Source organism: Saccopteryx leptura, chromosome 3, assembly GCF_036850995.1.
Source record: "Saccopteryx leptura isolate mSacLep1 chromosome 3, mSacLep1_pri_phased_curated, whole genome shotgun sequence".
In the NCBI taxonomy this organism is placed as follows: Eukaryota; Metazoa; Chordata; class Mammalia; order Chiroptera; family Emballonuridae; genus Saccopteryx; species Saccopteryx leptura.
The window spans coordinates 83159371-83170780 of NC_089505.1; the positions used below are offsets into that span (position 1 = coordinate 83159371).

The 11410-nt window shown below is 47.9% G+C and overlaps 2 protein-coding genes across 6 annotated transcripts in view; one reads left to right on the forward strand and one right to left on the reverse strand.

Moving 5' to 3' along the window:
• Positions 1 to 2359, forward strand: part of ZNF274 (zinc finger protein 274) — a 115712-nt gene extending 113353 nt beyond the window's left edge. For all 5 annotated transcript variants that reach the window (XM_066374622.1, XM_066374621.1, XM_066374620.1 and 2 more), the window contains one exon: positions 670 to 2359. In XM_066374622.1, coding sequence (XP_066230719.1) covers positions 670 to 1580 — 911 coding nt within the window. In that variant the 3' untranslated portion in view covers positions 1581 to 2359. The remainder of the gene's footprint in view (positions 1 to 669) is intronic.
• ZNF329 (zinc finger protein 329) overlaps positions 1 to 11410 on the reverse strand; it is a 323877-nt gene that overhangs the window by 69657 nt on the left and 242810 nt on the right. The window lies entirely within an intron of this gene.

Sequence of the window (11410 nt, forward strand, 5' to 3'; positions counted from 1 at the left end):
AGCCGGAAACAGGGAGAAACAGTCAGACTCCCGCATGCGCCCGACCGGGATCCACCCGGCACGCCCACCAGGGGGCGATGCTCTGCCCCTCCGGGGCGGTCGCTCTGTTGCGACCAGAGCCACTCCAGCGCCTGGGGCAGAGGCCAAGGAGCCATCCCCAGCGCCCGGGCCATCTTTGCTCCAATGGAGCCTCGCTGCGGGAGGGGAAGAGAGAGACAGAGAGGAAGGAGAAGGGGAGGGGTGGAGAAGCAGATGGGCGCTTCTCCTGTGTGCCCTGGCCGGGAATCGAACCCAGGACTTCTGCACGCCTGGCCGACGCTCTATCACTGAGCCAACCAGCCAGGGCCAGTAATTATTATTATATGCTTTAACTTGCTGTAACTCTGCTTTATAAATTTTATAAAGTAAAGTTACTTCCCTACTTTATAAATCACCATTACTGTGGAACTGGTGGGCGGTTAGAAAATTTTACTACTAACAGAGATACAAAAGTGGGCGGTAGGTATAAAAAGGTTGACTACACCTGCTTTACCGCTTGACTCGGTCTTTCCCACCAGGTAGCAAGACTGTATTGGGGACAGTTTCTGAATGCTTAATTAATCATAGTCATCCTCGCAGCCCACTTCAGCCTTTCTTTCTGTGGAATCCACACCTTTTGATTTCTTTCAGGGTGGGAGACTCCACTGGAAAGCAAACAGTTAATCCCAAAGTCTGCTATTCCTGAGACAGAACCAGCCCGGGACCTGAAAGTGGACAAAGTTTCCAAGGCCGAGACCTGGTCCTCTACCTCAGGAGAGGCCGTGCAGGGTGGGTCCCCTGAGGTTCGGGACAGAGCACTGAAACCTGTGAGGCTGACCCAGAAAAAATCCCTCTCTCAGAAGCAGCCAAAATCCCAGGCAAGCACGGGTCCTGACACAAAACATGTTTCACTCCAGAAAACTCTACCTAGGAAACGGTTGCGCAAGCATGGCTCACGGGTTAAAAAGGTGACACACACTTCACATGTAAAAGTTCATCAGAAGAGCCACAAAGGAGACAGAGCCAGGGAAAGTAGTGGTTGTGGGCTCCTTGGCCGAAGCACCCCACTGGTTACATTTACAAGAATTCACAAGGGGAGCCAAGCTTGCCGATGTAGCGCCTGTGGTAAAACATTCCGGAACCCGAGATACTTCTCTGTGCATAAAAAAATACACACAGGAGAGAAGCCCTATGTGTGTCAGGACTGTGGGAAAGCCTTCATTCAGAGCTCCTCCCTCACACAGCATCAGAGAATTCATACCGGAGAGAGGCCCTTTCAGTGTCGCGAATGTGGGAGGACTTTCAATGACCGCTCCGCCATCGCCCAGCACCTGAGGACTCACACTGGAGCCAAGCCCTACCAGTGCCAGATCTGCAGAAAAGCCTTCCGCCAGAGCTCCCATCTCATCAGGCATCAGAGGACCCACACTGGGGAACGCCCCTACAGGTGTAACAAATGTGGAAAGGCCTTCACTCAGAGCTCGCACCTCATAGGGCATCTGAAGACACATGGTGGAGTGCAATGCAAGAAGCACCTGCCTCACCGTGCCCAAGCCTGTTGAAGAGAGACCGCCTTTTTCAACTCAGTGTGCATCGGAACATGAACGGGTATGGTTGGGATTCAGAACTGATGTGAAAAGTAATTGAGTGATGATGATCTCAAGACCAAAGGACAACCAGGGAGGCCATCACTGCTAATGAATATAACGGGAAAACATTTAATTTTTTTACTCAGTTGATTCGCAGTAACAATTTGGCCATTAGAAGTGTTACTAGTGGAGCCCTGGCCTGTTCGCTCAGTTGGTGAGAGCATTGTCCCAAAACAACAAGGTTGCGGGTTCCATCCCTGGTCAGGGCACAAATCGGAAACAACCAATGAATGCAGAGCTAAGTAGAACAACCAATGAATGCAGAGCTAAGTAGAACAACCAATGAATGCAGAGCCAAGTGGAACAACCAATGAATGCTTCCCCCCCTCCCCTTATCTCTTTCTTCCTTTGTCTAAATCAGTCAATTTTTTTAAAAGTGAACCTGACCTGTGGTGGCATAGTCGATAAAGTGTTGACCTGGAGTACTGAGGTGGCCAGTTCAAAATCCCAGGCTTGCCTGGTCAAGGCATGTATGGGAGTTGATGCTTCCTTCTTCTCCCCCATTCTCTCTCTCTCTCTCTCTCTCCTCTCTCTAAAAATTAATTAATTAAAAAAATATTTTTTTTAATTGTATTCATGAAACCTGAGAAGTGCTTATATGAAAGTGTGTATACTGATATATTTGTGGTAAAGTACTTACGTGGATGAACAAGGACTAAGATGGATAAATAAAACTATATATTTTTGTGGTAGACTCTGTGTTTTCCTATTTAAATAACTATTTTTTATTACCTGTTTGATAAATGAGCAATGTTCAAATAAAAAGATGGAAGCTGTCAAACCAGTTCTAGCAGATTCTGTGGAAGGCCACGGTCCCTCTAGCTCGAGATGCCAAGTGAGTCAGGATGCGTATGTCATTCTGTTCCTGATGGCATCCAGATATAGTTAGATGCGAGGAGTGGGAACCCTGAGAGCAACCCGTGGAGGCCTCGAGGGCTGGAAACGCCGGGCAAGCGTGGGAGCCTCCTGGGGATGTTCGTTTCCTTCACATTTCAACTTTTCCTGAGGGATTCCGTTGAGGGAGGGGTGATCCAATTTCCATCACCAGTTTAAGCAACTAGCAGAACTACATACGGCATGTGTATTTAATGCCAATGTTTCACACGAGGTGACATTAAAATTGTCCAGGTCAAAAAAAAAAAAAATTGTCCAGGTCACACAGTCCATAGCCCATTTCATTCCTTGCCCCATGACTTGACCTGTGTCCTATTAAGTTCTACATAACATTTCTTTCTTTTTAAAAAAAAAACAATTTTCTGAAGTGAGAAGTGGGGAGGCAGAGATAGAATTCTGCATGTGCAGGACCAGGATCCACCTGGCATGCCCACCAGGGGGCGATGCTCTGCCCATCTGGGCTGTTGCTTCATTGCAACTGGAGCCATTCTAGCGCCTGAGATGGAGGCCATGGAGCCATCCTCAGTGCCAGTCCAACTTTGCTCCAGTGGAGCCTTGGCTGCAGGAGGGGAAGAGAGAGAAAGAAAGGAGAGGGGGAAGAGGGGAGAAGCAGATGGGCACCTCTCCTGTGTGCCCTAGCTGGGAATCGAACCCAGAACTTCCACATGCTGGGCCGACGCTCTACCGCTGAGCCAGCGAGCCAGGGTTCTACATAACATTTCAAAACATTTTCTAAACCTTTGGGTCAGAGGTACTTACATTCAGCAGATACTGGTTGGGTGCTTCCCTGCGTGCCCTCTTCATGCACCGGGTTCATAGCTGTTCCACACATAATCACTTCCGCAACCTGATAATGGCACTTTTGGCTCCTTTGAGCAACAAGAACATCCAGGGTCGAAGAACTTTACCTGGGTGCCTCTGCCCTCCCCCTGCATGAGATGGAGACCTTTCCTAGAGAGAAGGAGCAGTTAATGGAGAACATCAGTCGCTCCTCCAAGTCCCAATGATGCAGAGATGTCCATTTTCTCAGGGAGGGGCCCCACCATGGTGCCCAGCACCTGCAGGTGAAGTTCACAGCCACATCCTCACATGAGAAGATCACTGTATCTTGAAATGTCACACGGGTCTGTTGTGAGTAGAGGGTCACTGTAGGTAAGCTGACTCCTTTCCCATCTGTGATAGTTTCAAATGTGAGCACAAATTCTTTGCCATTCCTCCCTAGAAACCGATCCGACTTGTTTCGATCAGTAGCCCCAGCAGAATTCCATGAGATGAAGTCACAAAGCATAATGCGGGGCTGGCTGGGTGACCAAGGACAGTAGATAGAATATCTAGATTATTGTCCCCGAGGCGTGGAGGTCACGGGAACAATCCCCAGTCGGGGCACATAAGAGAAGCAACTAATGAATTGCAGAACTGAGTGGAATGATTTGAAGCTTATCTCTCTCCCTTCCTCTTAATCTCCCCCTCCCCCGTATCTCAGATCAATGGGAAAAAGAGTTTTTTTAAGTGATGTGTCCCATCTTTTTTGCTGGAACATGCCCTCACTCTGGGATGGCTCCCCTGACCATCTTGCTTGGGCCCTAATTCCTCACCTTGACTTTGCCCTTCACAGCTCTCATCGCCCTGAGATTACCAGTGTCCCAAAGGAGTTCTAGTCCCTGTAGTCCTGGCGCAAACACGAGCCCCACGCAGGCAGGGACTTGACTTGGCTGTTCATTACTCTCCCCTTAAGTGCTTGCTGCACATATCAATTAAATTGACCTCCCAGCCACAAATATCTCACCTCCAATGACAACCATCACCAAGCCTTGGAATTCTAAGATATCCCCACTTCTTAGGGTCAATGAAAAATATCATCCCCTTGGTTTAACTTGAGAATCACCAAAGAAACACTGAACTTGGGAAGTTTCAGTGGGATGGGGTTCCATAAGCTGGGAAAACGTCCCAGAACCCTCAAATGGACAATGTGCCCTGACCCTCTAGTTGAGCCCTCCCCAAAGACCCCCAAAGATCAGCCAAAGGGCCTCCTGCTTCAGCTTAGAATACCATGCCCCCCAGTCCAGTCAGTAACCCCTAGATAATATTTTTGTTCTTGTTTGTTTGTTTATTTATTTATTTATGTGACAGCGACAGATAGGGACAGACAGGGAGGGAGAGAGATGAGAAGCTTCAGTTCTTCTTTGCGGCTCATTAGTTGTTCATTGATTGCTTTCTTGTATGTGCCTTGACCGGGGGGCTACAGCAGACCAGGTGACCCTCTGCTCAAGCCAGCGACCTTGGACTCAAGCTGGTGAGCCTTGCTCAAACCAGGTGAGCCCGCAATCAGGCTAGTGACCTCGGGGTTTTGAAGCTGGTTCCTCCACGTCCCAGTTCCACGCTCCATTCACTGCAGCACCGCCTGGTCAGGCAACCCCTAGAAAATCTTGACACCCACATCCTCAACACCCAGAGAGATGCCCTACACTCAACCTGAGATCTCCCCTGGCCAGAGACATAGCCTTCCCAGCCTTGGAGCTCTGGAAACCACATCTTCCTCCTTTCAGCCACCTCTTAACTCTTCAAGGATGGGGACACTGGGAGATGTCTCACTGTACCAAGCCAGGAACCCCAGGCCCTGGCCTTTGGCTACCACTGCCTCACAGATTCTGAGATTCCCTCCTAAGGGGAGTGTCCATTGCCCCTTCCTCATCACTAAGCTTGCTCTGTCTTCACATGCTTCTTTTTGGCTCAGAAAATGGTGACCAATCCCACCAGTCTCAACCCTTTAGACAAGCTCTTCATTTCATTCACTCCTTGCATTCAGATTCTTTCCCTTTCAGCAGAAAATGCCTCTGCTTGATTCTTTTTCCTCCCCATTGCTCACACAAATATATCAATTTGAATCTAATTCAGCCTTTTTTTTTTTTTTAAGTGAGGGACAGAGAGAGACAGAAACAGACAGGAAGGGAGAGATGAAAAGCATCGACTCTTAATGGCAGCTCTTTATTTGTTCATTGATTGCTTTTTCATATGTGCCTTGACTGGGGGCTACAGACAAGCCAGTGACCCCTTGCTCAAGCCAGTGACCATGGGGTCATTCATGTCTATGATCTCATGCTCAAGCCAGCAACCTTGGGGTTTCGAACCTGGGACCTCAATGTCCCATATCAATGCTCTATCCATTGTGCTACCATCTAGTCAGGCTAATTAAAGCCTCTTGATCTAATGACCAGTTTATAAGAAAAACAAGGGAAAAAGAAATGGCACCATAGGGATACCATCACCAAAATCCAGGATGTGGTAAGTCCTAAGGGAAAAATTGACTTGGTTTCAACAAATACAAAGAAAAAAGATGTATGTGAAAAAAATCCGTAAATAAGAAGTCTTAAGTACACATTAACCAAATGCAAGGTATGAACCTTGTTCAAATCCTAATTTGAAAAGCAAAATGTAAAAAATTTGACACAATTGAAAGTAATATAAACACTGCATATTTGCTACTAAGAAATTAATACTACTGTTTCTAGGTGCTTATGATTTTGTAGTTATTTAAAAACTCATTTTCACCAGACCTAATGCTCTATCCACTGCACCCCCCACAGGCCAGACTATGTATTTATTTTTAAACAGCTTTACTGAAACAGAATTCATAATTAATTCACCCATTTAAACTGTAAAATTCAATGGTTTTTAGTATTTTCAGAATTTTACAACTATCATAATTTCAGAACATTTTCATCACCTCAGGAAAGAAAATATGCACTTAGCAGTCACATTTCCCCTCCAGTTCTCCAAGCCCTGTGAATTAATATTGTAATAACTATCTATGGTCTTGGGTGGGTACTAGATTTATCAGTGATCACCCCATAATTTACATAAGTATCTGATCACTGGAATGTACACCTGAAACTAATATTATATTGTTGGTCCACTGTTATTGGAAAATAAAAAATTATTGAAAGAGAAATCCAACCCTGGCTGGGTAGCTTGCTTGGTGATACACAGAGATTACTGGGTTAGATCCCCAGTCAGGGAAGATACAGAAACAGACAGGTATTTATGTCTCTTTCTCTCTCTCTCTCTTCCTTTCTCTAAAATCAATAAGTTAAAAAATATTTTTTAAAAAATTAATCCCGGCCCTGGCCGGTTGGCTCAGCGGTAGAGCATCGGCCTGGCGTGTGGGGGACCCGGGTTCGATTCCCGGCCAGGGCACATAGGAGAAGCGCCCATTTGCTTCTCCGCCCCCCCCCTCCTTCCTCTCTGTCTCTAGCTCTTCACCTCCCGCAGCCAGGGCTCCACTGGAGCAAGGATGGCCCGGGCGCTGGGGATGACTCCTTGGCCTCTGCCCCAGGCGCTAGAGTGGCTCTGGTCCCGGCAGAGCGACGCCCCGGAGGGGCAGAGCATTGCCCCTGGTGGGCAGAGCGTTGCCCCCTGGTGGGCGTGCCGGGTGGATCCCGGTAGGGCGCATGCGGGAGTCTGTCTGACTGTCTCTCCCCGTTTCCAGCTTCAGAAGTTTAATATCCTTAAAAAAAAAAAAATTAAAAAAAATTTTAAAAAAATTAATCCCCCCCCCCCCCCCAAAAAAAGTAATCCAGTGGTGGCTAGGAGCAGGTGGGGATAAGATTAAGTTTAAACAGCAGAATATTGACACTAAATGAAGCTGAGTAATGCGTAGGGTTTCATCACACTATTCTCTCATATATTTGAAATTTTGTTTAATAAAAACAAACAAGGTCATTTATTATAGCATAAGGAAAGGTCTCAAGGTGAACAGAGATGATATTAGTTGATTCAGTTCATTAGCTGATTCAATGGTCGTTGAGTCAAAGAGGATCCCATTACATACTGTGCTTCTTCCCATGTTTCTGCCCTGCCATTCTCAGCACACTGACCTTGCCACTTGAGCTGTATTCCTCATGGTGCTGGGAGGGCGGTTCTCTTCTACACAATACATACTGATGACACTCTCACAGGGAATAAAAGAAGGAACACACTAGTACCTTACATCCATTTTTGAGAGGGAGGAAAACTTTCTCAGAAACCCCCAGCACACTTGTTATTATTTCTCCTTGGTCAGAATGCCCTTTCCTAATTCCAACAAGCAGCATCAGGCACGAGACCACCAAGCCTCCCCCTTTGTAAGTTAGATTCCAGACTGTCTGAAAAAAGATAGAAATTGCAGGGTCACGTTGGCAAGTAACAAAGTACCCAAGTAAGAAGGTGATGGCGCAGTTGAGAGAGCGTCTATCTGGAACACTGAGGACCAATATTGGAAATCCCAAGGTCACTGGCACCAGGGCAGAGTCATCTGGCTAGAGCGCAGGCTCACCAGCTTGAGCATGGGGCGCCAGGTTGAGCGTGGGCTCATACACATGACCCCACGGTCGCTGGCTTGAGCAAGGGGTCACTGGCTCAGTGGAGCGCTGCAGTCAGTGCACATATGAGAAAGCAAGCAATAAACAACTAAGGTGCTGCAACCAAGAGTTGATGCTTCTTCACCTCTCTCCCCTTCCTGTCTGTCCCTGTCTCATTTGCTAAAAAAAATAAAAATTAAAAAAAGAAGAGAAAGGTAATGGCTTTTGGGCAAAGTACCCAACAATCTCAGTCCCGGGAGCACCCAGGACACAAGAGCACAATCTAGGAGCTCATGATTACGGACTGATGTCTCAGAATAGCGGGAGTGGTTCCCAAAACAGCGGCCTGCCCGGGAAGGTTTCCTCCTTGTAGAGCCAGGGTAGGTGGCGGGTCTTATTCTGCAACCTACATGCAATACAATCACAATAGACACACGAGGGCCATACCTCTCTGACCCACAATCATCTCTGGCGCAAAAGGCCCAGAGCCGTCAAAGACTTGGTCACGAACCGCCAGATTCCCTAGTTTTCGCCTCAGTCCTACTTAGCAAAAAAAAAAAAAAAAAAAAAAAAAGACAAGATATATCGTTCCCGGAGCAATCACATAGGATAGACCCGCTTTCCAGTCAGCTCGCACATCCAACTTGCACCTTGGACAAAATGCAACCAGGGCAAAAAGAAAAAGAAAAATGCAACCAGACCGACGCTGTCCGATAAGGAGGATCAGAGCCGCCCGCTGACGTAGATCCCAGAAGACAGGCACGCCCAGGAGCAGAGAGCCCCAAGAAAGCCAACGCCTGCCCTGGACTACTGCCGGAACCTCTGTAAAAGCGGAAGTTGTACCACGCCGGTACCCTGGCACACCGGGCTTGACGCTACCACGCAAGAAACGTCGAAAATCGCCCGAGAAAGGGCCCCCCTCCGCGTGCGGCTTTCTGGGTCTTGTAGTCCGTGGTGCAGAGTACACGCACTTCCGCCGGGCAACGGAAGCTCCGCCATTGCCTCGCCCGCGCAGGTGAGTCAGGCACGCGGGGGCAACGTCGGAGGCTTTGGAGCGGGTTGCAGCCTGAAGCCACCCGTCGGGGGGAGCGGGACTGGCCCGCGGACCTCCTCCGGCGGGGCCCTGGCTGGGGGTGGGGGGGCTGCAAGGTTCATGCCCCTCCGGCTGCTGGAGTCGAGAGAGAGCCGGTCCAGGCAGGGTTCCTCTGGCAGCAGAGCTCCTCGTGATGGAGGAGGCTGTCCTGTGTCAGGACAGGGACAGGTCCGCTCTGTGTGACCCTCTCCTGCTGCAGATCCGGCCCCGAGTGGAGGGCTGCAGTCTCTTCTTGTCAGCATCGAGGTGCTATGGAGGTGTTCAGGCTGGCGTTTGTGTATATGGGGGCAGCCCACCCAGGCCTGTATGGCGCCTCTTTTTGTTCTCTGAAATCACACTGTCAACCCCAGGAGGCTTTCTCTCTGTGTGTTCAGGAGGTGGCTGCCAAGCGCCTCCTGGCAGCCGCCCAGGGAAGTATTCCCCCCCTCCTGATAAAAAAGGGAGTTCTATGAAAAGTAACCTTAAAGGGTGATGATGATAATGATCATACATTCCTCACTGGGTAGGTCGTGGCGCGTAGTCATGCCCCAGGCCTGTAAGTTCTTTAGTAGAAAGGTTAGCCATTGTTTTCTGGGCCTCTCTGCTGACCTTCCTTGAAAGTGTTTCTTGTGAAATCATTCTGTAATACCTGGTCCCTGCCTTCCTCTCTCCCACCTACATGTAATCTTCTGATGGTCCCTTCATTCTGAATGCCTAAAAGAAGTTGCAAACGCATTACTGGAAAGCATTTTCCCAGTCTGTAGAAATTCCTTTTTTTTTTTTTTTAATTTATTAGTATTTAGAGAGAGAGAAAGAAACATCAATTTCTTGTTCCACTTATTTATGCATTCATTGGTTGATTTCTGTATGTGCTTTGACCTGGGATTGAACCCACAACCTTGGCATGTCAGGTGTTTAAATCTTGTTTCCAGGTGTAGTCTCTGTTTGGCTAAAATAAATTATAAACGTTCTCTACAAGTTTGGACATCCTTATATACATACATACCCGCTACCCTAGAGGACACCCCAGTCCCAAAACATGGTCACATTTTTTCCACTGGTACATGAACTTTATACTCAGTTTGAAGAGAAAGCATGTATTTTCCAGGTGAGCAAGGAATTAGGGGTAGCCACAACCAGGTAGCTCAGTTGGTTAGAGCGTTATCCTGATACACCAAGATTGTGACTTCATTTCCCAGTCGAGGCACATACAAGAATCAATTAATGAATACATAAACAAGTAGAACAGAAAATCGTTTCTTACTCTCTCCCTTCTCTAAAAATCAGTTTTAAAAAATTAGGGTAACCTAGGCAGAGCAAAGAGAAATAGGGAGCCTACATTGATTTTGCATGTGGATGCCCTACGTTAGGGGGTTGGAAATCTCAGTGAGATTGGAGGTGTGGACAGCAGGGACAGGAAGGAAGCTGTCCTGTTCATGAGGGCTTGGGGTTGGATTTCAGAGAGCCTCGCAGTAGACTCCCATGGCTGTAGAAATAACTCAGTGTCAAGTGGGGTGTCAATGGAGTGAAATTGACTGAGGAGACTATTTCCATTTCTAGTGAGGAGCCAAGAAGGAAATCACTGAACAGGAAAAAAAAATTTTTGGTCAGTGTCAGCTTTGTGGAGTTGAGGATGCTATGGGGAGTATGGCTGGATGTGGAGAAGGGAATGGCAGTGTTAGGGAGCTTGGGAGGGAGGTCTAGGTTTGTCATGAAACCTAGCAAACTGGAATTGTAAAGAGAAAGACTCCTTCCCACCCCTGCCGGCTCCCAAGCCACATCAGCCCTCCCACATTCAGCATGAGCTACAGAAGAGGGATTTTATGTCCCAGTCTAATTAACATGACTAAATGTGCTGTGCCCATACTGGGTGTCAGCTTGGTATTTAGCTATAGTGCAACTCATTTCTCACAGCAGCACCGTGAGGCAGGACCTGCTATTCTTCCAGAAGACGAAGGATGAGGAAATTTAACCCAGAGAAGTTAAGGCCTGTTAGGAATTCTACAGAGGCAAGTGGTAGAACTGGGACTTTGAAAGCAGGCAAGGAAGGAGGAGAGTATCAGAGGGTAGAAATGGACACAGGCAGTAGGAAATTGGCTAGGGGTGGGCTGCAGTGTCAGAATAAGATCTTGAGTGTTTTGGGGCAGCCTTATTAGGTGTAGTGTACATGTATGTTCATAGGAGAGAGCAAGGTGAAGAACTGGAGACTGGGTATGTCATTGGCTCTCAACAACTCGGCTGTGAGGAGGAACGTAATGGCAAGGTTGGGGCACCGGCATGCAGGATTTGACTTAACCGAAAGGATAACCTCCCCTGAGAAGTTGGGGGCACCCCTTGGGAGGTTGTTGGCTTAGAGGAGTTCATGTGCCAGGAAGGTGGAGGCATCCAGGGATACCATTTGAGTAATTAAGAGTTTTGTCTGCACAGAAGAGGAAATGAGG